The sequence below is a fragment of the Monodelphis domestica genome, chromosome 8 (genome assembly GCF_027887165.1).
Source record: "Monodelphis domestica isolate mMonDom1 chromosome 8, mMonDom1.pri, whole genome shotgun sequence".
Taxonomy (NCBI): domain Eukaryota; kingdom Metazoa; phylum Chordata; class Mammalia; order Didelphimorphia; family Didelphidae; genus Monodelphis; species Monodelphis domestica.
In genome coordinates, this window is record NC_077234.1 from 57206450 (window position 1) to 57233631 (window position 27182).

The 27182-nt window shown below is 36.8% G+C and overlaps 1 protein-coding gene across 11 annotated transcripts in view; it reads left to right on the forward strand.

Moving 5' to 3' along the window:
- TFDP2 (transcription factor Dp-2) overlaps nucleotides 1-27182 on the forward strand; it is a 182297-nt gene that overhangs the window by 27842 nt on the left and 127273 nt on the right. For 8 of the 11 annotated variants that reach the window (XM_056807240.1, XM_007502108.3, XM_056807242.1 and 5 more), the window contains exons 2-3: nucleotides 14085-14178; nucleotides 21209-21275. In XM_056807240.1, coding sequence (XP_056663218.1) covers nucleotides 14164-14178; nucleotides 21209-21275 — 82 coding nt within the window. In that variant the 5' untranslated portion in view covers nucleotides 14085-14163. Of the gene's footprint in view, nucleotides 1-12468; nucleotides 12608-14084; nucleotides 14179-21208; nucleotides 21276-27182 lie in introns of those variants that run through there. The other 3 variants (XM_056807241.1, XM_056807250.1, XM_056807255.1) reach the window with 3 other exon arrangements.

Below are 27182 nucleotides of genomic sequence, written 5' to 3' on the forward strand. Positions count from 1 at the left end.
ATTGTCTAGTTATTTTAAATGATATTTTTCTTTCCAACTCTTCCTTCTGAATTTTGTTAGAAATATGCAGAAATGTGGGTGAGTTGCGTGGTTTTATTTTATATCCTTTAACTTTCCTGAAGTTGCTAAATTTTCAATTAGTTTCTTTAGTTAACTCTAGGGTGTTCTCTTAATTATTATCACCTGCAAAATGTAATAATTTTGTTTACTTTTTGCCTCTGCTTTTTTTTTTAAACCTGTACCTTCTGTCTTAGTATTAATTCTAACACCAAAGAGTGGTAAAGGCTAAGCAATTGGGGTTAAGTGACTTGCCCAGGGTCACATAGCTAAGAAATGTATAAGGTCAGATTTGAACCCAGGCCCTTCTAACTATAGGCCTAGCCCTCTTCCATTGTGTTACTTAGCTGTCCCAACATGTGCATATTTTTTAAATTTCTTTTTCTTTTTTTTAATGCTATAATTGGCATTTCTGTTACAATATTCAGTAATGATGATTTAACGAACTTCTTTGCTTTGTGAACCCTGATCTTATTGGAAAAACTTCTTACTTATTCTCATTGCTGATAATGCTTTTTCTTGGTTTTAGATAGATATTACTTATCATTTTAGGAAAGCTCTATTTATTATGCTTTCTAGTGCTTTTTAAAAATTAGAATCACAGCTTTTGTCAAAAGCTTTTTTTATCTTATTTAAATAATGATTTTTATTTTTATGATTTATGATTTTATTATGATTTGTGATTTTTTATTAATATGGTTAGTTTTTCTAACATTGAACTAGCCTTGCATTCCTAGTCTAAATGTAGCCTGATTGTAGTGCATAATCTTTGTGATATATTGTTGCTATAGTATTTTTGCTAATATTTTATTTAAATTTTTTGCATCAATATTCATTAGGGAAATTATACTGTAATTTCCTTTTTATTGCTTGACTCTTCCTGATTTAAGTATCAAAATCATATTTTTGTCAGAAGAGTTTGGTAGTGTGTGAAGTGGAAGTTTTAAGGGGTGGGTACCCTCTCAACCTGGAAGCTATTTCAAATGCAATGCTTTATTTAGAGAGAAAGAAAAACAGTTGGCCAAAAAAAGACTCCAGCTAAATACCTTGGTACCTTGATACATGGGCACCTTAAGTCACAAGCAATTTGAGATACAAGTAGTCACGATTGGGATTTTTTGCTTTAAGTTAGTGGATATTTGAAGCATGAGCTTTTGCCACCCTCTGCTAGATAGCCTGCGGATGTTCAGTTTCACAAGTTACAGGAGGCTGTCTCATTTAGTTCAGTGTTTTATCTGGCCATGTGAGCATCTGTATTGAATTGCTTTTGCTTTCTTCTTTATTTTTGTCTTTTATTATCAATTTTTTGGGCAAATTTCTTAACTTTTAACCATAGGTCCTGATGACTGAGGAATTGAAGGAGTTACAGCAGCAGCAGCATACAGAGAAATTTTTGCGAGGAAATTAGTGGGGAGGAGCTTGAGGTAGATGAGGTAATCAGTACAAATGAGATTAAGGAAATATTGAGGATTTGGGAAAAAATTAAACAATTTTTTGAAAAGACACATCCATAAAAAGTTGTAACACGTCGTGTGTTGGAACTGTATAACAACACTTGTTTTACACATTATTGAAAAGTTCTGAAAAGGAGGAAGAAAGAAACTTTCATGGAAAGGTTTTTTTTGTTGAAAAGGCCACTAAGTGAAATCGAAGAAAGTATGACAAAACAGTTAAAATTCAATAAAGAAAATGATAATTAAGTAAAATTTAAAAATAGCAATTAAGTTTAGCAATAAAGTTACATATCTCAAGTAATGTGTAAGGTCAATTTTGCATTTAAATGTAGCATTATGTGTGTAGAGAGTAAGTTATGTTAAGTGATAGAGCATGAAATTAAAACCTCTGCCAGCATCTTTGCCTGACCTTGACGGTAAATAACATTTCATAAACAAGTTTATTTCTTTATATTCTCTCTTATTATCTACAAATATATTTATTTGTGCATATTTTCATATTTAAAAGCATATAAGACAAAAAATTCGCTGTTTTTTTTTTTTTGGTGCCCGAACAGATTAATTGCATTTCCATTCATTTAAATGGGGAAATTCAATTTGACACACAAGCAAATTGAGACATGAGCTTGGCCATGAAACGATTTAAACTTGTGTGTCCAGGTACCGCGTACAACCCTTAGGTTAAATGACATCATCCTAACTTTCTCCCCAGTCACTTTTCAGCCTTCCTGAAGGGGACATCCTACAAATTAACCTTTTTAGAGTCCAAGTCAGGTTTTAATCTGCATACTACTAACCCAGAACAGTTTATGATACACTTTGGGTGCCAGGCTCATTGGGAGATTGCTACCACAGATATGTCACTATTGTACTTTTTTTCTTTGGCAGTCACCCCTTTGAATGCAAATTGCAGAGTCTGGGCTAGTAAGAGGTGAAGGGACTAAGAATGCAAATTAAAACAGCCAAAGGTTGCTTGTGAAAGGAACTGGGGAAGGGAGCTGTAAGACTGGGAAGAGGCTATTTGCTTATTAGCCTCTGGTTCATAAAACAGTTTAAACATTTTAAAAATACCAATTTAAAAGACACATCCCAAAACACCAGAAATACTTTGTAAAGACACTGGTTGTTTCTGATAGTAAAGACATAAATTGTTAGTCTTACTCAGGCCAAAGGTAATTAAAGAGTCCTTTGTATTCTGAATGAGGTGGGCCAATCTTGTCCTGCAAGGGATGCTGTCTTGGAGGGACCAACTTTACTAACTTATGTTAGGGTCCTAGGTATGTTCATTTTGGAGATATTAATATTGCCAATATATTTGAGAATAACATACTAATTTCTTATTCTACACAGGATCTCTCCTTTACCCATTTTTTTCACATAGTTTATGTATTATTAGAATTAAAAAAATATTTGGTAGAATTCACCTGTAAATCCTTCTGATTCTGGGTTTTTTTCTCTTTGGGAGTTCATTTATAGCATGTTCCATTTCCAAGATAGAGTGATTTATTCTATTTTCTTTTCTGTTAATCAGGGTAACTTAAATTTTTGTAAATATTCATCTATTTCATTTAAATTATCAGTTTTATTGTTTATTATTTTACCAATTACATGTAATAACATTTCCACACAAGTTTTCCAAAGTTATCAGATTGAACTTATCTTCCTCCCTCCCTTCCTCCTCCTCGTACTGGCAGGTGATTTGAACTGGGTTACACATGTATTATCATTCAAAATATATTTCCATATTGTTCATTTTTGTAAGTGAATAATCTTATAAAACCCAAACCCCCCAAATAAGCCCAAATAAATAATTGAAAAATTGTATGCTTTTATTTGCATTCTGACTCCAACAGTTTTTTCTTTGGAGGTGGATAGTATTCTTTGTCATAAGTCCCTGAGAATTGTGCTGGATCATTGTATTGCCAGATATAACTAAGTCTGTCACGGTTGATCATGCCACAGTTTTACCATTCTTGTGTACAATGTTTTTCTGGTACTGCTTGTTTCACTGAGTTGCAAACAGTGGACTCCACTACTGCAATAAGTTCACAAACATGGAGTTAAGAAGCCAAAGTATGACAGTAGTTTATTCTTTTGGGAAAGGGACATTCCTGGCTTTGCATGCTTGAGGAATGTCAGAGTATTGAGTTCAATGACCCAATTTATATGGTCTTCTAATCATAGAAACTTCCCTCCCCACTTTCCTTCCTTTGTTCTGGTGAGATGCCAGTCATAACAGGAATCTTCTTTTACATCTTTAAAAGACAAATGAGTACTCCACCCCTCAAGGCCTTTGAAATTTGAAGTAGACAGTGTAAGATTTAAAATAGTTGTTTGGCTTAAACTGTAATAATTAAAATTGTTGGAGACATAAACTGTAAGAGTTAAAATGGTGGAAGATATAAATTGTGATAGATATAAGAGAGGGTGGTGAGTAAATTTGACCCCAGAAAATATGTTTCACTACAGTGTCTTGGTTTTTAAATCAAATATAAGCTGATCGCCAGGGAATATATTCCCAAATTATGAATATGTCCAAGTCAACTGGGTTTTATAGAGAATTTAATTAAAATACAATGAGTAATCAAAGAAAGAGAGAGAGAGAAAAAAAGTATAAGTATGAAGGACCTTAAGCCAACATGGCCTAGACCTGAGTCTTAAGAGAGAGAGAATCAGTCAGTTTTTTATCACTCACCACAAGATTTGTCTTAAGCAAGGATGTCTGGGGAACAGTTTCCCCAGAGGGAGTTCCAGCCAGAGTCAGCCTCCCAAGGGACTTCTTCTCAAGAGATCTTCAAAGGGCCTCCTCCAAAAGGATCTATCTCCAAGTAACTAAGGATCCTTTGCTCAAGAGATTCCTTTTCTTATATAGGGTTTTTTTTCCTATGTCACCTCCCCTAAGTTCTTCCATCTACCAATCACTGTAGATGTTTTCTAAAAGACAGCCCATCTGAATTCCAGCTAAGTCGATTAATCCCCTCAGTAAGTCTAAACCAGAGAAAGCACAGCTGAGTCGACTAATCCCATCAAGAGAAAACCTGCCCGACCTTTATAGGTACCTAGCATCCCATTGTATCAATTCTAAAAACAGGGATGGCTCAAAGAACTCCCTGCCTCATCATAAGCATAGGTCCATGTACTTTCATTGTTTAGCAAGGAGTTTTCTCCCCTAAAGCAGTCTTAAGTATGGGTGGAGTAGAGGTCCTCCCATTGCAAGGAATTTTCTCCCCTAAAGCAGTCTTAAGTACCGGTGGAGTAGAGGTCCTCCCATTTCTGATCCTGGCGAGTTCTCACATCAAAATGGGGAATGTTTCCAGTAGGGAATTTGGTCGAATGGAGGATTCCTCAATGTGAAAATTTTTAACATTTCACAAATCTGAGAAATTTCAAGATTTACAATCCCCCCTGATGATCATTGGGAGACTAGTCTCCCCATTGGTCATTTAACATAATCAATTTGTAATCCTAAATGCATTTCTAACTATAGATATGCACGATATTCAAATTTCTAAGAGGAATTAGAATAGTGGGGGAGGAAATAGAAAAGAAAAAAAAGCAAAACCAATGTTTTGCTAGGCGCATTGACAGAAAGCCAAATTAGGGGCAGTCCTTTTTGGCATAAATGTGTACATTTACAATAAATGTTCAAAGTTCAGTTCAATCAATCATATTCAAAGTTCATTCTTGATCTTCTTGATGAAGTGTAGGTTTTTCCGGCATCTTTCTGCAACAATTCATTCTCTGGATTTAGAAGTTTCAAGCTTCTTTCTTGAAGATCTTTTCTCGAACAAAATCAAAATCTTGAATTTTTATAAAAGTAAAATATTAAACAAAAAAAATCAAAATTCTTGGATTTTTATAAAAATACAATCTCAAAAAAATTCAAAAATTCTTAGATTTTAAATTAAAATACAATCCCCCCTGAAGTAGGTGTTAAAAAACATCAAGTTTAGCTCAGAATGCAATATTCAGTTATGGGGGTGTATGAGTCAATTATCAAAAGAAGAGAAAAAACAAAAACATAAGGGAAAAATTCAAAATATAGGTCCTTGTATAGGTCCAATTTAAAGTAATTTCTATCCCACAAGTCTGTAGGACAGAATGCAGTAATATTTCATTGAGCCATTTGTAGCCAAGACTACAGGAAGTTGCCATAATATAAGAAGAGAAGAATTAGAATTCTATTTTGATAGGGAAGCGTCATTCCCTCGTCTGATATTTTTTTTTCATTCTCAGGGATATAGGGAGCCAGCAAAATAGTCAAACTTTGTACTTGTATGAGTACTTCACAAAGAGTGTAGATACAAGGAAGTCCTATGACTTAACATATGTCAACGTCGCAACCTTGAGTCTCACATTAGTATTTCTTGTGTGCTCCTTGTTTTTTATCCCATTTTATGGAATCAGATACAAACATTAATCACAGTCCTATAATATTTTATCAATAAATGGCAGGTTCCCATAGTTTAAAGCTTTTGGGGTATTGCATTGACATTATAGCAAGAATATATATATATATGTGTGTATATATATATATATATATACACACATATATATATATTAAACTTGTATTACTGCAGAAAAATAATATTTATATGTACCTTTAGTACAAGAAATGAGAAAAAATCAAATATTCTGATCAAAAATAAAGAAAAGAAATAATAAAAAAATAAGGAAAAAATCAGTAATTCAATGTGTTCTCAAAAAACAGTATCCATTTGTCTATGGATTATTATCTCCAATTCATATGATAGGACACAGTCAATCAGTCTCAGCAGAAGATGCTTTCTTCACATGTGAGCAGTGAAGTCAAGAGTCCTTTTCTCCAATCTTTATAGATGTTGGAGTAGTTAACAATATTTGGAATGGTCCTTCTCACGAAGGCTGAGTTGCTCTAGTACGCTTGAAATTCTTAATATAAACTTTGTCTCCTGGGTTCAGGTCATGCAGAGAAAAGTCTAGTGGTCCAGCTTGTACTGCAGCTCCAGATTCATTAAGTTCACACAGTTTATGCTGTAATTCCTGTATATAGGAAGCAATAGTAGTATCTCCCCCTAATAGTGAGGTATATGCAGGGGGAAAAGGTTTAGCCTGTATAGGCGGATGTCCAAAAAGCATCTCAAATGGTGAGATATGTGAGTCTCCTCTAGGCCTGCTTCTAAGATAAAATAGGGCCAGAGGGAGAATTTCAGGCCATTTTATTTATTTATTTATTTTACATTTTTATTTGGTCATTTCCAAACATTATTCATTGGAAACAAAGATCATTTTCTTTTCTTCCCTCTCCTCCTCTCTCCCATAGCCCACGTGCAATTCCACTGGGTATCACATGTGTTCTTGATTCAAACCCATTTCCATGTTGTTGGTATTTGCATTAGAGTGTTCATTTAGAGTCTCTCCTCAGTCATATCCCCTCCACCCCTGTAGTCAAGCAGTTGCTTTCATTGGTATTTTTACTCCCACAGTTTATCTTCTGCTTGTGGATAGTGTTTTTTAGATCCCTGCAGATTGTTCAGGGACACCTCATTGCCACTAATGGAGAAGTCCATTACCTTCGATTGTACCACAATGTATCAGTCTCTGTGTACAATGTTTTCCTGATTCTGCTCCTTTCGTTCTGCATCACTTCCTGGAGGTTGTTCCAGTCTCCATGGAATCCCTCCAGTTCATTATTCCTTTGAGCACAATAGTATTCCATCACCAACATATACCACAATTTGTTCAGCCATGCCCCAATTGAAGGGCATGCCCTCATTTTCCAATTTTTGGCCACCACAAAGAGTGCAGCTATGAATATTCTTGTACAAGTCTTTTTCCTTAATCTCTTTGGGGTACTGTAAACCTTGAAATTTCTCAGACTTGTGAATGTTAAAAATTTCCCCATTATACTGGGAACATTCCCCATTTTGATGAGAAAACTCCTTCCTATGGGAGGACCTCCACCCGTACTTAAGACTGCTTTAGGGGAGAAAAAATCCTTGCTATGGGAGAACCTCTACTCCACCCATACTTAAGACTGCTTTAGGGGAGAAAACTCCTTGCTAAACAATGAAAGTACTTGGACCCATTCTTATAATAAGGCAAGGAGTTCTTTGAGCCATGCCTGTTTTTTAGAATTGATACAATGAGATGCTAGGTACCTAAAAGGGTTGGGCAAGTTTTCTCTTAATGAGATTAGTTGACTCAGCTGTGTTTTCACTGGTTCAGATTTACTGAGGAGATTAGTTGACACAGCAGCATTTTTTTCTGGTTCAGACTTACTGAGGAAATTTGTCGACTTAGCAGGAATTCAGATGGGCAGTCCTTTGGAAAATGTCTACAGTGATTGGTAGATGTAAGGACTTAGGGGAGGTGACATAGGAGAAAACCCCCTATATAAGAAAAAGCAGAATCTCTTGAGAAACAATCCTTTTGGAGGATCTCTGATGAGGATCGCTTGGGAAGAATCTCTTGAGAGAGGCTCTGGAGAAGGGAAGCTCTTGGAGGACAATCTCTAAGGAGATCTTGCTGGAGCTCCTCTGAGGGGACTCTGTCCGTCTGGAGGCTCTGGAGAGAGGCCCTTTGGAACAGTCTCTGGCTGGAAGGCTCTTTAAGGAGGACTCAGGCTGGAACTCTCTCTGGTGAAGTCAGCTGAGATGAAGCTGGCCTGGTGTCACTAGAATCCTTGCTTAGACAGACCTTGTGGTGAGTGTTAAAAGACTGACTGACTGATCTCTCTCTCTTAAGACTCAGGTCTAGGCCATGTTGGCTTAAGGCCCTTCATACTTATTTCCTTTTTCTCTCTTTCTCTTTTCTTTAATTCCACATTTGTATTAATTAAAATCTCTATAAAACCCAGTTGACTTGGGTATTTGAATAATTGGGAATATATTCCCTGGAGATCACCTTATATTTGATTTAAAAACCAAGACACTGTAGTAAAACATTTTCTGTGGTCAAATTACTCACCCTCTCTTATATCTATCACAATTTATATCTTCCACCATTTTAACTCACAACAGTTTACAACATCACTCTTTTAACTGTTACAGTTTAAGGCCTTCAACCATTTTAAATCTAACAGTACAAGCCCAGTAGTGCTATGGCTGGATCAAAGGGCAGACAGTCTTTTATTGCCCTTTGGGCATAGTTCCAAATTGCCCTCCAGAATGGTTGGATCAATTCACAACTCCACCAGCAATGAATTAATGTCCCTACTTTGCCACATCCCCACCAGCATTCATTCCTTTCCAGAGCTGTCATGTTAGCCAATCTGCTAGGTGTGAGGTGATACCTCAGAGTTGTTTTGATTTTCATCTCTCTGATTATAAGAGATGTAGAACACTTTTTCATGTGCTTATTAATAGTTTTGATTTCTTTGGTTGAGAACTGCCTGTTCATGTCCCTTGCCCATTTATCAATTGGAGAATGGCTTGATTTTTTGTACAATTGATTTAGCTCTTTGTAAGTTTGAGTAATTAAACCTTTGTCAGAGGTTTTTAATGAAGATTGTTTCCCAATTTGTTGCTACCTTTCTGATTTTAGTTACATTGGTTTTGTTTGTACAAAACCTTTTTAATTTGATGTAGTCCAAATTATTTATTTTACATTTTGTGACTCTTTCTATGTCTTGCTTGGTTTTAAAATCTTTCCCTTCCCAAAGGTCTAACAGGTATACTATTCTGTGTTCACCTAATTTACTTATAGTTTCCTTCTTTATGTTCAAGTCATTCACCCATTCTGAATTTATCTTGGTGTAGGGTGTGAGATGTTGATCCAAACCTAATCTCTCCCACACTGTCTTCCAATTTTCCCAGCAGTTTTTATCAAATACTGGATTTTTGTCCCAAAAGCTGGGGTCTTTGGGTTTGTCATAGACTGTCTTGCTGAGGTCATTTACCCCACGTCTATTCCACTGATCCTCCTTTCTGTCTCTTAGCCAGTACCAAATTGTTTGGTAACCACTGCTTTATAGTATAGTTTGAGATCTGGGACTACAAGTCCTCCTTCCTTCGCATGTTTTTTTCATGATTTCCCTGGATATCCTTGATCTTTTGTTCTTTTAAATGAACTTAATTATGGTTTTTTCTAATTCAGTAAAGAAGTTTTTTGGTAGTTCAATGGGTATGGCACTAAATAAGTAAATTAATTTGGGTAAGATTGTCATTTTTATTATGTTAGCTCGTCCCACCCATGAGCAATCAATGTTTTTTCCAATTGTTTAGATCTAGTTTTAACTGTGTGGAAAGTGTTTTGTAGTTGTGTTCATATAGTTCCTGTGTTTGTCTTGGCAGATAGATTCCTAAGTATTTTATATTGTCTAGGGTGATTTTAAATGGTATTTCTCTTTCTAATTCTTGCTGCTGAAATTGGTTAGAGACATATAGAAATGATGATGATTTATGCGGGTTTATTTTGTATCCTGCAACTTTGCTAAAGTTGTTGATTATTTTGAGTAACTTTTTGGTTGATTCTCTAGAATTCCTTAAGTAAACCATCATATCATCTGCAAAGAGTTGTAGTTTGGTCTCCTCATTGCCAATTCTAATACCTTCAATTTCTTTTTTTTCTCTAATTGCTACTGCTAGTGTTTCTAGTACAATGTTAAATAATAGAGGTGATAATGGGCATCCTTGTTTTACTACTGATCTTATTGGGAAGGCTTCGAGTTTGTCCCTATTTCAGATGATGTTTGCTGATGGTTTTAGATGTTTATTATTTTTAGGAAAGGTCCTTCTATTCCTATGCTTTCTAGTGTTTTCAATAGGAATGGGTGTTGTATTTTATCAAAGGCTTTTTCTGCATCTATTGAGATAATCATGTGATTTTTTTCAGTTTGCTTGTTAAAATGGTCAATTATGTGGATGATTTTCCTAATATTGAACCAGCCTTGTATTCCTGGTATGAATCCTGCCTGGTCATAGTGGATGACCCTTGTGATGACTTGCTGGAGTCTTTTTGCTAGTATCCTATTTAAGATTTTTGCATCTATATTCATTAGTGAGATTTGTCTATAGTTTTCTTTCTCTGTTTTTGACCTGCCTGGCTTTGGGATCAGTACCATGTTTGTGTCGTAAAATGAATTTGGTAGAACTCTTTCTTGGCTTATTCTGTCAAATAGTTTGTATAATATTGGGATTAGTTTTTCTTTGAATGTTTGATATAATTCATTTGTGAATCCATTTGGACCTGGGTATTTTTTCTTAGGGACTTCTTTGATGGCTTGTTCAATTTCTTTTTCTGATATGGGGTTGTTAAGGTAATTTATTTCTTCCTCTTTTAGTCTAGGCAATTTATATTTTTGTAAGTATTCATTCTTATCACTTAGATTGCCATATTTGTTGCCATATAATTGGGCATAGTAGTTTTTATTGATTGCCTTAATTTCCTCTTCATTAGAGGTGAGGTCTCCTTTTTCATCTTGGATACTGTCAATTTGGTTTATTTCTTTCCTTTTTTTAATTAGACTCACTAGTATTTTGTCTATTTTATTTGTTTTTTTCAAAGTACCAGCTTCTAGTCTTATTTATTAAATCAGTAGTTCTTTGACATTCAATTTTATTAATTTCTCCTTTGTGTTTTAGGATCTCTAATTTAGTCTTCATCTGAGGATTTGTAATTTGTTTGCTTTCTAATTTTTTAATTTACATGCCCAATTCATTGACCTCTCCCCTTCTTAATTTGTTAATATATGAACTGAGGGATATAAATTTCCCCCTGAGTACTGCTTTGGCTGCATCCCATAGGTTTTGAAAGGATGTCTCATCATTGTCATTTTCTTCATTGAACTTATTAATTGCTTCTACGATTTGTTCTTTAACTGGTTTTGGAGAATCATAGTGTTTAATTTCTAATTAATTTTTGATTTACCTCTCAATTTTCCCTTACTAATTATCATTTTCATTGTGTTGTGATCTGAGAAAGTTGCCTTTATTATTTCTGCTCTTTTGCACTTGTTTGCAATGTTTTTATGCCCTAATACATGGTCAATTTTTGTGAATGTACCATGTGCTGCAGAAAAGAAGGTATATTCTTTTTTGTCCCTATTGTGTCCAGTTGTGTTGCTGGATGTGCCCTGAGGCTAAAACCTCTGGAATGGGGGGGGGGGGGATGTCTCCACTGCTGTAACTATGCCTCCTGCTCTGCGCTTTGCATTTCTCCTCTATCTGCTTCCCTACTGTCTTTGTTGGACACTCTGAGTCTGGCACAGCTTTGTCTACAAGGTACTCCCCCCAGACCAGCGCCTTTGCCTGCCCAGACATTCCAGCTCCTGCTTGGAGGCTTAGCCCTTTAGGTCGGGGAGGGGTCCTGGGATCTTCCTTCTTCCTTCCCCTTAAACCCAAGTGTTCTCACATTCTGGCTTTGGGGGTGTGTACCTTTTAAATTGAGTCCAGCCAGAGGTTTCCTTGACTCTGTCTTGTTCTTAGGTTTGATTTTCAGTCCCCTAGGAGCATTTAGTTTGTAATTGGTGTAATATGTATTTGGAAAGATGGGGAGTATACGAAGAACAGGGGATAACGAAAGGTTTGTAGCAGGGTATGGAAGAGTTGAGAGGAGAGGGAATATTGCTCAGTGATGCAAAGGAGAGAGATGCCCCCTGCCGAGAGGAAGCAGCAGGGGTCTGATAGGACTGTTTGTTGTTGAATGACTGAACTTATGTTAAGCTCCCTCTATGCCCCAGTAAAGGTAGTCCACTTTTTCTGACTGGGAATTCAACTAAGATAAAGTTTGATAACCAGTTTGGATTTTAGAGGTATCATGAAAGAGGGGCAAGGGTCATCCCTAAATAACATTGGAGTCTTCCTCAGCTTTGCAGCTAAGGCTTGACCTCACTGGCTGGTGGATGGTTTCTCCCACTCCCATCTACTCTATATCTGTGTTAGCTTTGTCAAATTAAAAAACTTAACAGTAGACAGCAAGCAACCAAGGAAAGTTCTAACTTTAAGAGCTGATTGGGCCTTTGTCTTCAGGCTGAACCGAGAAGAGGCACTCCAAATCCAGACTGGGAAGCCAGGGAGACCAACCGGCAGGAAGGAAATGCTAGTCACAAGACCCAACTGCCACTCCCAGTTGCCCCTTTCCCCACCAACTGTCAGCCTTGTTTCTTTTCCACTTTGGTAAGAAAGGGTTTTCAGAGGTCTGAACGTTTGCTGCCTAGGCACTATGCCGCCATTTTGACTGCCCCTCAAGGAAAAATCTCTCTTATTCTTGAAACATTTGAGTTGCATCAAATGATCCATCCAGTTTTAAAATTCTACAGTAGGCCTACATTGCCTAAGAATATTATATTTAGAAAATTCTGTATTTAAGAAATAAAAAAAAATTTCCCCAATTACATGCAAAAAACAATTTTCAAAATTTGTTTTCCAAAATTTTGAGTTTCAAGTTTTCCCCCCTTCCTCCTCCTTGAAATGACAAGCAATTTAATCTAGGCTACACATGTTCAATCATGTAAAACAGTTTCATATTGGTAATATTGTGGAAGGAAGATTTCATATTTTTAAAAAAACATCGAGTGAAAAATATGATGCTTTGATATGCATTCAGCTTCCATCAGTTCTTTCTCTGGAGGTATATAGTAGAAAAATATGTATGTATTTTAAATTTACTTACCTTTCTAAGATTGTTTTTTAAAGTTAGCTGAATATTATATTTGGCATTTTTCTGACTTAAGAATTACTTTGTTAATCATTTTATCCTGAAGATCCATAGTTTTAGTGTTAATATTCAAAACGCTATTGGCTCCATTAATGATCCTGATTTCCAGGAATGCCGAATTCTGATTTAGGTATGGTTCATATCTACTTTTGTGGTCTTTGCAAATATGCAGTAGAGTTGTGAATAATACTTATTAGCTTTCTTTAAATTTTTTTGTGGTTATTCTTTCAAAACAAATAAGCTATTTGAGACATTTGAATCTCAGAATGGGGAAACTCACAATTGGTGAATAGTTTGTGATATCCTTAGATCTTTCATATAATCCACTATCTTGAGCATGAAAACATAACAAATAAAAAGTGAAATAATACGTTTTTTTCCTCCAAACCAATCTTAGTCTTTAAGTACCAATTCTAATTTTGTAATTCTAAGTAATTATATTTTTTTAGCTAATGTCTAGTTTACATTACATTGGTTTTATCAAATGGAATCATAACAACATTGAATGAGCTTACACTCGACCTTAAAAATAAAGAGTATCTTCTATACTCTTATCCCTTTCATTATGATTTAGATCAGCAGTTCTCAACTTCTTTAATTTGTAGCAATGAGAATACATAATGCATATCAGGTATTTACATTCCGAATCATAACTGTAGCAAAATTACAGTTTTTGAAGTAGCCACCAGAATAATTTTTTGGTTTGGGGTCACTGCAACATGAGGAACTGTATTGCAGGGACACGGCATTAGAAAGGTTGAGAACCGCTGATTTAGATGAACTTAGGTACATATAAGATAAAGGGACAGGTTCAACTAGATTTACCAAAACACACTTTATTTTTCTTATGTTTCCTAGTTTCATTCGGACAGGGATAAAATGTTTTAAAAATATTCTCAAGATCTTATGTTTCTGTACTTCTTTTTCATTTAACAGGATGTTTCTTTTGAAGTATTTTTGAAGATGAAGAATTTTTTTATGCTTTTAGAAAAACTAAAAAAGACTCCAGTCTGACATGACGACAGAAAATGTAAGTTTTAAACAATTTATTTGAGATTGTACTGTCCCCTTCTCCCTGATGGTCTACTCCTTATAAATTGCTGTCAAATGGCCACCTTGCCCACATGCCAGGTTGATGCCAGGTAGAAGGACCTTGTACTGGGCTTTAAGGGCTTCATTTTTGCTGTTCCTGGAGAATTCCTTCTGCATCATTTAAGCCCATCAGATTTTCATATTGCTTAATTTTTATTGAAAGACATGCTTAAAACCCATTTTTTCTGATTCTGTTTTCTCTTCATGAAGGCTATGTCTGGACTCTATCAGAAGGACACTGATTACCTTTCTTCCAAAAGAGCCAGTGCTCTTTTCCATTCAGAAGACCTTTTGCTTCCCTGTAGGACCCCTTGATAGGATTCACTTCTCTCTTCCCCTAGCATCTGATAATGAGGTGGATCTTCTCTTGGCCCTGGCAGGTCCCCCTGACTGGTGCTATTGATGCTCTCCCTCCCCATCTCTTCTCCAGCAGGTTGTCCCTTTTCATACTGCCTCTTCAGTCATTCTCTGCTGGCTCTTTCCTTCCTTTATTCAAAAGTGCTATTGCCTCCCCTCAGTTTATCATCCTTTATTTCCCCCTCCTTTCTCACCCAAAGTACTTGAAAAAGTCATCTGTACTTTGTGCCTTCAGCCTCATCACTTCACCTGGAATGGCTCTCTCTGACGTTCCTAAAGAGGCTTTATTGGCTGAGTCTCAGGGTTTTGTCTCCGCCATCTTCTGCTGGACTGAACTGCTTCCTTCGGAGCTCTCAGATCTTTGTGGCACTCTTCTCTGCCTTTCCCTTCCTTTGTGTTCCCCTTGGCTAGCTTCTCCTCTGTGCTGGACTGCACAGCATGCCTGCAGGCTCTGTTCTGGCCCCCAATCTCTGGCCCTCTCTCAGCTTCTTTGGGTTCAATCATCCCTCTCCCACAAGCGGCCAGCCCAGAGACACCACAAACACATCAAACACAGCCCAGGAATCCCATCGATTTCTGGTGGCAGCAGCCCCATGGGGATCTGGAATGCTTGAAATCAAGTGACTAGAGTAGGGGCGACAGAGGGAACCATCTTTTGGAACAGATGGGATGGAATGGGATCACTTGAACAGGGTTAGCCTTGGGAAGGAGTCAGGCCACTTACCCTTACCTTCCGTCTTAGACTCAATATCATGTGTTGGTTCCAAGGCAGAAGAGTTGTAAGGGCTAGGCAATGGGGGTGAAGTGACTTGCCCAGGGTCACACAGCTGGGAAGTGTCTGAGGCCAGATTTGATCCCAGGACCTCCCATATCTGGGCCTGGCTCTCCATCCACTGAGCCACCCAGCTGTCCCAAGTCAGGGCCCTTCATCATGTGAACAAGAAGTGAAGGAGGACAAAGGAATAGAGGGGACCTGAGTGATAGGGCATGAGAAAGGGGGGGAAAGAGGGAGTTCACAGAGAATGTCCTCAAATTTTTTCTGTAACAAATGGAAGAACTCTTCTATGGCGAGTGGGAGAATGAGTTGATTAAGGAAGTAGAATAGGATTGCCTAGCTGTAGTGAGAGAGGGGCCTGTTGATAATATGGAACATAAATTTGTGTTGGAGCCAGTCAAAATGAGTGCAAGACTTTCTTCATCTTTGTGTAGCAGCATGTGTGTAGGAGGGAAGGCAGTGAAAGGAAGGAGGGATCCAAAGCTGACATTTGGCAGAGCATCGGTGACATGATGGGGGGCTACAGATGAAGAGAAATGGACAGCAGAGAGTGGAATTGTTTACTAAGGAATTGAGATGGGGAGAAGAGGAGACCAAGGCTCCTGCAGGGGACATGGCTGGGAGAGAATTGAAGGTCATAGTATGGACAAAGAGTACCTTTAGGGAAAGAAAGGCAGAGGGACAGTCAAGAAGCCAATGGTCAGATAAGGGGATTTCTGGTTTCTTGAACAGGGAGCGTGGTATGTTTGTGGGTGAAGGCAAGAGAAAAGCTATGACTGTCTGTGTGCTGCTGAAGTGGGGTGGAGAATTAGGTTTTGGGGAGTGAGTAGGTCAAGGAACTGAGTGATTGGGGTACTTAAGAGGAAATAAGTATTTAGAATGAAATCTCCTAGTCTGAGAGCAGGAATTGGGGAATAGAGAAGAAGGGTAAGCTGAGTATCGGACTCCGTGAGGAAGGAGGGGAGTGACTTAGAGGGAGGGAAGTTTGTAGACAACAGCTACCAGGAGTTTGATTTGACGGGTAGCTATGAATAGCTTGAACCTCAATGCAAGAGGTTAGCGAGTGATGGAGGAAGGAGAGGAGGACCTATTCTTTGCCCTAATCAAGACTTGATGACTTTTTCAGGCCATCATCCATGTTGTAACTTTGCTTTCTTCCTTCTCCAAATTTCAGTCCAATCACTTATCCATTTCAACTACCTGCTTTCATGTTTACATAGCAACTTTGTGTGCTTGGTAGTACTAGTATAATAAATATTTCCATTTTACTGATGAAAAAGCTGAGACTCATAGAGTTTGAGTGATTTGCTTAAAGTCACATAGCAAACAAGAATCAGAGATTTGAAATTAGTTGCAACTCTGTGTTCTATCATATTGTGCTGCCACTGTTTACTTTGTACCTTCCCTTAAATGTATATATACAGATATGTATAGATAATAAATGCACACATAGAAATACATATATGTGGTATTATAATTTTAGTTTAGAAATATGTAGGTTATATAGAAATATATATGTACACACACATATATGTGCGATCTATATTATCATTTGACTGTAGGAAAGAAAGAAGGTAATTAGTAGGTATTAGGAACTTTACAAATATTGTCTTATTGGAGCCTTACAACCACCCAGGGAGATAGGTGCTATTAATAACCTCATTTTTATAGTTGAGGAAACTGAGGTAGAGAGTGCTTGCCCAGGATCACACAACTGGCAGGATTCTGAGGCCAACTTTGAATTCAAAACTGCAGGCTCAGCACCGTACCCAACTGTACTAGCATAGATTTTGGTAGTGGTTACACATTTAAATAGAATTTGCTTTGTAGACTTTATTCCATGTTACAAAAAGAGATGCATTTCATGATTAAAACATGACAGAAGAAGAACCTTTGTGTGTATGTTAGCTGATATAATTCAGTGATTATTTAATAATGCAGGTGTACAACCATACACTTTCTTCAGATTCATTATGTTCCTTAACTCTGCAGAAGCCAGGCAGTCAATAGAGCAGATGTTTAGATAAAACAGTTGCTATACAACTGTAAACTATTGGTTTTAAATCTGTGGTTTTAGCTGAGGTTTTACAGTTGATCATTTTGTATAAACAAAAGATATAGGCTGATGCTTTTCAGTTTAGAATATCATGATTTGCTACTTGTTCTGGGCATGGTCTTTGTCTTCAGCTTTCTCCTTTCAATATTTGAGGAGTAGAGAGATGACATTTTTCTTCTCAGCTTTCTTGTAAGAGAGGATAGATAAATCGTAGGAGAGCTCAAGACAGTTTCTGTGGAGCTCTCTTTGTAAGAAACTATTCAAACTGTCATCATGGTTGAGCCTCTGCATTTTTGCTTAGAGTTCTAAGAAGCTGCTTTAGACCAAGTTGTCACAGTCCTAGCCTAACCAGAATTGATGTTCTTAAATTATAGAAGTGGTCTTTATTAGGGTTAGGGGGCTATTTGAGTAATGTGGAGTGTTTGAGCCCACACATATGGCATTAATCAAAATCGTGAATGGAAGACTTTTCTGCAGAATCTTGACTATATTCATAGAGTTAAATGTTGCAAGCTTAAATCTTGAAGAAAATAATTTAAAAGCAGTAGAGGAGTAAGTAGATAAAAGCCCAAACAAACTTTTAAAACTTCCATTACTGTGATCTCAGATTTCTCATTGAACATCACTACTTCAGTTTCCTGGCAGTGCCATAAACTCAGAATGTTAAAAACAGAACTAATTTTAATCTGCCTTCCAAAATAGCCTCTCCTCACTTCCCTGTTTTGTTGTTAGTGCTACCAGCAGGATTCTAGTCCTTCAGGCTTGTAACTTCAGAGTGTCCATTTAGACTCTTCCCTTTCCTTTCCCTCTCCACATCGAATCAGTTGCCAAGTCTTGCCCTAATGCCATCTATCACCCGTACAAGCCCAGACCATCATGCTGTGTTGCCTAAACTATTATCATGGCTTTCTAGCTCTAGCTCATTGTTCAACTAGCTACAGAGCCATTTTCCTAAAGCCGAAGTCTGACAGTGCCATTCTCCTGTTATCTGTGGAATAAAATACAGGTTCCTCAGCCTGACAATGAGTGACCTTCAGGGTTGGACTCCATCACCCTTTCCAGCCTTATTTCCCATCACTCCCTAGCTCTCTAACATGAACATAGTCAGAAATGCATTCCTTCTTCAACCCTTCCTATCCAGATCCTTGTCTTTCTTCAAGGCTGAGCTGTGGTGCCACCTTCTCTTTTAAGTCTGCCTTGATCTGTCTTACCTGAATGTGTCCCTCTTTCTTCAGGTTTTCTGAGAACATTTTGTTTTGCATTGTTCCTTTGCCTCTATCATATCTTATCTGAAAATAAGCCATATTCCCTATAATATGAAGTAAAGCTTCTGGAGGGCAAGTCAAAGATATTTTTCTCCTTTGCGTTTTCAGTGTCTAGGAAAGTGACTATCCCCTTTTTTGTTGTTGTTAGAGGGAGAAGGGGAGGGATAAACTCATGATTTCATTCATGTAGAAAATGCCCAGTGAAGAAATGGCTTCACCAGTGCAAAGTCACCACCATCCTGCTCTCCTAGTCTTGATAATACCGGAGACCCTGGGAGGAGAGCCTAGAATTAGACAGCTAGTCAGTATGTGTCTTATGTAGGACTTGATGCATGTCTTCTTGGTCCAGGGAACGGTTCTTTGTTTGCTAGGCCATGATACCTCTCACGTTACATGCTGTGGGTGCTTTATAAATGTTTGTTAAATTTAGTTAGGTAGAGCAAGTAGAGAAAAATATCCATTTATGTATTATAAGGACAAGGGGCATCAATTGTGTCAAATAATACAAATATTTTTGTTATTTTTTCTAATTCAATAAAAAAGTTTCTTGGTGGTTTGATAAGTATGGCACTGAATAAGTAAATTAATTTGGGTAGAACTGTCATTTTTATTATATTAACTTGTCCCTACCCATGAACAATTAATGTTTTCCAATTATTTAGATCTAGTTTTAATTGTGTGGAGAGTGTTTTGTAGTTGTGTTCATATAATTCCTGTGTTTGTCTTGGCAAATAGATTCCTAAATATTTTATATTGTCTAGGGAGTTTCTCTTTCTAAATCTTGTTGTTGAGTTGTGTTGGAAATATATAGAAATGCTGATGACTTATGTGGGTTTATTTTGTATCCTGCAACTTTGCTAAAGTTGTTCATTATTTCCACTAGCTTTTTAGTTGATTCTCTGGGGTTCTTTAAGCAGACCATCATATGAGCTGCAAAGAATGATAGTTTAGTCTCCTCATTGCCTACTTCAATCCTTTCATTTTCTCTCTCTTCTCTAATTGCTACTGCTAGCGTTTCTAGTACAATATTAAATAATAGAGGTGATAATGGGCATCCTTTCTTCACTCCTGGTCTTATTGGGAAGGCTTAAATAATACAAATATTAAAAATTTTTTACAATAATTTTACCCATCTGTGCAAATGCACTTTAAATGCAAATATTATAGTTTTACTTTGAAATGAAAATTTTCACCTATTTAAAAATTTTTTTGTTTAACCCTTACCTTTGTCTTAGAACCAAAATATTGTTTCTAAGGCAGAAGAATGACAAGGGCTCAGCTATGGGGGTTAAGTGATTTGCCCAGGATCACACAGCTGGGAGGTGTCTGAGGTCAAATTTGAATCTAGGACCTCCCGTTTCTAGGCCTGACTCTCAATCCACTGAGCTACCCAGCTGCCCCCTTCACCTTACTATTTATACAGATAGAGCAACATAGAAGTTTATTTTGTAGGATTTCAAATCATACTTTATAAGTAAGGAAAATTAAGCCTAATTTACACAAAACAGTATAACTAATTATTGATAGTTTTCCTCCCAGATGTCCTTTAAACTCTTTGTCCTCACAACTCTCTTGTTTACTTTAACACTGTTCATTTTTATTCTCCAAGTAGTTGGAGAAAGCTCTTTCAAAACAAAGATTTTAATTACTTACCTCTTTGTTCCATGAATATGTGAACCCACAATTATAAAAGTAAATTTATTCTCATGCTTTGCATCAGACTGACATATAAATAATGCTTTCCACAATCTTACTCCAACCATGGAGTAAGGGACAGGGAGCAGTCATAGAGTATAGACTAGAAGAGAGAGGTAGCTTCCAGTCTTCCTAGCCACATCTTTACATGGGGGCTTCTTTAGCTTGTTTAATTTATCATGAATTACAAGAATATGACAATTGTATTTAAATGTGTGTGTTCAGAACACATTCCATATGTATGTGTGTGAATACTTCTATTACATCATCTGCAATATGACTCCTTTCACTAGTATAGAAGAGTTAACTGAAAAATCCTTAGTGTCAAATCTAATGTAAATTTGCCTATTTAAGAGTAATAAACTGTAGTACAATTGTAGAGCTTTCATAAAGCTATCACCATTCATTGTTATATAGAATTTTCTTCTTTTAATAAATTATGATCATTTTTGTTGACTATTCTCTCCATATTTAGTTCTGTGATGCAGGATGTGTCCTTTGGATATCCCTTTAAATGATAAGTATATATAAATGATAAATCAGTAATTTCTTGTGATTTATAGCAGAGTTCATAAAATTACCTTCACATTTTTTCTGCAATCTGCACATTTATACATAAATGCAAACCATTATGTTTCTTGGTTGTGAATGGTCACTGTGCTCACAGTTGTTATCATTTGTCTTTTTTAATCTCCTTAACAATGCCGGTATTAATAGTTTGTAATGGTGTGTGATAATCTGATGGAAGATATAAAATACTTAGGTATTGTTAATTATCCTTTTTTAAAACAGAATTTTCTTTTAAAAATACTTTATTTAGGTTGGTCTGACTTCTACAAATGGAGAACTCAAAGGATTTATAGATCAGAACCTGAGTCCAACAAAAGGTAAGGCTAGTCAAAACAAAATGTTCTGGTTTTTATGAAAAGAGCTAGACCATACCTATTTAATTTATAAGATATATCATTAATTTGAATACCTTTCTACATTATTATGTATTACAGAAAATATGTGTCTATTCATAGGAAATAACCTATATTATTGTATTGACAGAATTAGATATTACCAGTTTCTTAGAACTCCTTGACCTACTCCATTCATTCCTAACAGATTGATTCTCAAACGTGAATAATGTACCCTACCCAAGGAAGTTAGAATTAATTTCCCATCATTTCTCTTTGACAAACTAGGTCTATGAATTCTCCCTTGATTAACTCACTGGTATCACTGAAGTGTAAATTTAGAGGAAGGGGAAGGAAATGAGGATAAGTATTTATGTAGTGCCTTACACTTTACAAATGTTATCTCATTTGATCCTTATTACAATCCTGGGAGGTAGGTGCTATTATTATCTCCATTTTGTAGATAAAGAAACTGAGACTTACCCAGATTATGTGGTTTGCCTCCAGGCACATAGCTAGTAAGTGTCTGAAGTCAGATTTAACTTATCTTACTCCCTCTGGGCCTAGCCCTTTATCCACTGCACCACCAACTAGATCTAATTTAGATTTAGAGCTCAAGTAGACTTTGGAGGTCTTCTAGTACCCCTCTTATTTTTGAGATAAGGAAACTGAGGCCTAGAGAGATAATAGTGACTTGCCCCAAGATCATCTAGGAATAAGTTACAGGGAGAATTTGATTCCAGGTCCTTTAACTCCAAATCATGTGTGTTTTTCCTGCTTGCCCATGCTTCCTTGCACAGGCTCTTACTAATTGGAATAACTCAGAGGAATAGAGAAATTGGACACTTTTGGAGATTCTCTGTACTGCTTTGGGCTTTTATTAGTTTTTATTAATTAATTAATTTTCAGTAGGCCAGCTATGGCAGTCTGATGCCTGAAGACTTATTCATTCTGATAGATCTATTAATATGAGTTGTACAATATTTGCTTTGATGAAAATGCTGAAGATATCTTGATTTCTTTACATTTCTATTTCAAATTTATTATGCCTTCAATGAATTCATATGTTCTTTCTGTTTTGGGATTTAGATTGAACTTTTTTTCCCAGTGGTAATCAAAGTTAATGTTGATGTTCTTTAAAATTTATTTATTTATTTTTAATAGAATTTTATTTTTTAAAAAATATTTTCCCATGATTACATGATTCATGTTCTCTTCCTCTCCTCTAATTTCCCCCCTCCTGGAGTTGACAAGCAATTCCACTGGGTTATACATGTATTATCACTCAATACCTATTTTCATGTTACTCATTTTTTGTAACGGAGTAAACTTTTGAAACCAAAACCCCAAATCATATACCCATATAAACAAGTAGTAAATCATATGTTTTCCTCTGCATTTCTACTCCCACAGTTCTTTCTCTGGATGTGGATAGCATTTTTTTCTTGTAAATACCTTGGGGTTGTCCTGGGTCATTGCATTGCTATTAGTAGTAAAGTAGATTACATTTGATACTCCCATGGTATATAAGTCTCTATATACAATGTTCTGGTTCTGCTCCTTTTACTCTGCATTAGTTCCTGGAGGTCCTTCTAGTTCACATAGAAATCAAGAGATTCACATTCTTTATAGCACAATAGTGTTCCATCACCACCATAGACTACAGTTTGTTCAGCCATTCCCCAATCGAGGGACACCCCCTCATTTCCCAATTTTTTTGCCACCACAAAATCGCAGCTATATGTATTTTTGTACAAATATATCCTTTCTCATTTTTTATTATGTCTTTGGGGTACAAACCCAGCAATGGTGTGGCTGGATCAAAAGGCAGACAGTCTTTTAAAGTCCTTTGGACTTGATTCCAAATTGCCTTCCAGAATGGTTGGATCAGTTCACAAACCGACCAGCAGTTCTCAGTTTTGTGTCTCAATTTTGCCACATCCCCTCCAATATTTATTATTTTCTTTTACTGTCATATTGATTGAACTTTTATATAGATGCATTATGACTAAGGGAAACCCACTATTTTTTAATCCCTAACCTTTTCTCTTAGCATCAACACTACAGAAGAGTAGTAAGGGCTAGGCAATGAGGGTTAAGTGACTTGCCCAGGGTCACACAGCTATGAAATATCTGAGGACAGATTTGAACCCAGGACCTTTCATCTTCTGCCATGGCTCTCCATCCACTGAACCATGTAGTTGCCTCAAAACCCACTTTTATAAAAGTCATCAATTAAGAAATTTATTCTCTCAATGACATCTTTTGCCCCATTGAAGAGAAAGATGCTGATGATAGGTTCACTTACTCAGCAATAGATCTCTCCTCTTGTTTAAGCTTCTGTCCTACTCTCAACTGCTTATTCAACACGTCTCCACCAGAATGTCCTGCTAATCATATCAAAATCCAGGATGTCTGAAACAGAACTTAATTTTTTTTCAGAAGTGATCTCTGGCCTTCCCCTACCTCCATCACCTAGTCAGAGAGAACCTTGTAGCTGTCCTCATTTCTACCTCCTCAACTCATATCTAAGGCATCACTGCAGGTTTTGTCTCTTCATCTCTCACTCTTTGCCTTCTGTTACCACGGTCACTCCCCTGTTGTAGGTGCTTATCATACCTAGGATCATTGCAGTCTGGTTTCCCAATTGAGATTATCCTACTCCTGTCAGATTAGTCTTCCTAAAAATATTGCTCTACTCTCTGCTAGCTTTGAGGCTGTGCTTTGAGATTTACAGAGTGCTTTATAGTCCTCATCCTCTCATTTGATCTTTATTAGATCCCTGTGAGTTAAGTACCACAGATGCTATCTTCCTTTTTCAGCTGAGGAAAATGGAAATCAGAGGAGTTTAGGGCCTTGCTCGTGGTTTTACAGTTGGTGCTCGTGGTTGTGAGACTTCTTTCTCCTCTAAGAGGGTGACTCCTGATGTCACCCTGTATTGTTACTGTTTACCCATTACCACTTCATCAATGGGGGGGCTGAAGAGACTTCTCCTCATTTTGGAGTCAGGGCTGAACCCTAAGGGGTAGGAAATCAAAGGATGGGACAGTAAGGGACAGGCTCTGGGACTTGTCTCAAGCGACCACGTCTCCTCTTCTCCCTGAGAGTCTATTCTGTGCCCCCCACCCCCTGACGACCCCAGCTTCTTTTATCTGCACTTGGAGCCTAAGCACCACCTGAGTGCTCATGGCAGCTGCTGCACAGGTGCAGCTGGGAAAATAATTCCTTCCCACGGGGACCCCCCACAGCAGAGTCTCCCTGTCCCCAGATCATGTGGTATTGGCAGCAGATGGGCTTCATAGGGAGGGCTTTGAGATCTGGGGCAGAGATTGGCAAGAAAGCTCCTCCTCAGTTTGAGTGGGACAGTCTTACCAGAGGAGCATGTGTGGATAGATTGTGATCTGCTTCTCACATCTCATTATATTCTCTTTCTTTTTTGGAAAATGACTTTATTTTAAATATCAGATAAGGTGAGCCTTCCCATATACCATGTAGAACAAAACAGGAGGATTGTACATGGAACGGTGACTCTCTTAATTACAGTTTACTTTTCCTTGTAAGTATATAATAAATTCAACAGGAAAATTTCAAAGCTGCCCTGCTTGCCTGTTTCCTTCTGACCTTTTTGTTTTCATCTTTGAATTGAAAATTAAAAAATTGAAAAAAATCTTTTTTTTTTCTGTGCAACTTTATGTCTCCCTTTTCTTTTCTCCTGCCCTAATTGAAAAAAAGAAAAAAAAGAAAAACCTTTGTAACAGATATGTATAGTCAAGCAAAACTAGGTCTCTCCTCAAAGATACTGACACCTTACCTATGCATATTGACTCCATTCCATCTCTGGAGGCTGGTAGTGTGCTTCATTGCCAGTCCTTTTGGAATCCTACGTGGTCATTGCATTGATATCTTATGTTGTTCAAAATTGTTTTTTCTTTATAGGTTTGAGGTTATTGAGGCAGCTGGGTGGTACAGTAGCTATTGGACTTGAAGTCTGGAAGGTCTGAGTTCAAATCTGCCTAAGATACTTACTTGCTTTGAGATCCTGGACAAGTCACTTAAATGACCTCTATTTACTTCAGTTGTAAGATTGGGGATAATACTAGCATTTACCTCTCAGAGGTATTATGAAGATCACATGAGAAATTATTAGTAAAGTGGTTAGCCCTCGTGCTTGGCCTGCTACCTACTATTATTATTTTGCTGTTATTATTATTAAATTGTTCTCCTGGCACCACTTACTTCATTGCATTAGTTTGTACAGTTCTTTCCAGCTTTTACTGAAATTGTCCCATTCATTTTTTTCTATTCACAAAAGATATTACATTAAATTCATTATTGTAATTTGTTTAGCCATTTCCCAGTTGAAAGATACTTTCCAGTCCTGGGTTACATCAAAAATAAGTATCTATATTTATTTACTTATCAGTCCTTTTTTTTTTACTTTTTATATCTTTGGAATGTGAGTATAGTAGTGGTATAGCTAGAACAGAGTTTAGTGATTTCGAGCTTAGTTCCAAATTGCATTTCAGAATGATGTGACAGTCAAAAGAGTGGTTGTCATAAACTGTGACCGCGAAAATATGGTTTTAAGACAGTGTTTTGTGTTAAATCAAAAATAAAGTGGTCACCATGGGAAAAATTCCCAAATATGAAATACCCAAGTCAGCTGGGTTTTATGGAGATTTTAATTAATACAAATAAAATAATTAAGGAAAGGGAGAGAAACCGAGTAAGAGGGAATAGTTGGAAAAGGCCTAAAGAGAGACCAGTCAGTCTTTAATCACTTACCACAAGATCCTTCCAAGCAAAACTCTAGTCAGAGAGACCCTCCAGTTTAGCTCAGGAAGCTCCACTTCAGCTTCCAAGGCTGCATTTCCCTTCATAGGCCTTCTGGCCTCCTTTTAAAGAGAATTTTCTCCTATGTCACCTCCCCTAAGTTTTCACATCTACCAATCATAGTAGACATTTTCACAGGAGTGACCATTCTTAATTCATACCTTCTTTAGTTCTCAACTTCTCTGGGTAGACTAAAACTTCTGAGTAAGTTCACACCTCTTTGCCCCTTGCAAGTTACCTGACCTTTTAGTGATTAATTTGACCTTGTTAGGTACTTAGCACCTTTTTGTATTAGATCTAAAAATAGACTTAGCTTAAGGGTCTTAGCTTCACTGTAAGTATGGGTTAAGTACTTTTCACTGTTCAGTAAGGAGTTCACACCTTTATCTTCCCCTAAAGTATGCTTAAGTATGAGTTGAGTAATGTTAGAGTTCTCACATTCCTGATCAAGTACCTTCATTGTTTAAAATGGGGAATGGTCTTAACCAAATGTTCTAAGGTAGAGTCTGAGACTCTTTAACATTCACAAGTCTGAGAAATTTTAAGATTCACAATGACTAGATCAATTCTTAGCTCAATTAATAATGAATCAGTGGATTTGTCTTATTCCTTCTTTTAACAGTTGTTATTTTTGTCTTTTGTCATTGTTACCAATCTGATTGGTATGAGATGGAACTTTAGAGTTGCTTTAATTTGGATTTCTCTAATTATTAATTATTTGTAACATTATGGTCGTTAATAGTTTGGATTTCTTTATTTAAGAACGTCCTGTTCATATCTTCTATATATTAGGGAAATAATTTTGTTCTTGTAAATTTGAATTCAATCAGTCAATAAGCATTTATTAAGCATTTACTACATTTCAGGCACTGTTCTATGTGCCAAAGACACAAACTAGATCTTACTCTCAAAAGAATTCTTTATGTATCTTGGAAATGGTGTCTTCATCAGAGAAATTTACTACTAATATTTTTCCTCCATGTAATTGTCTCTTCTAATTTTAACTACACTGAATCTATCTGCATAAAAACTTTTTATTTGTGTAAGCAAAGTTGTCCA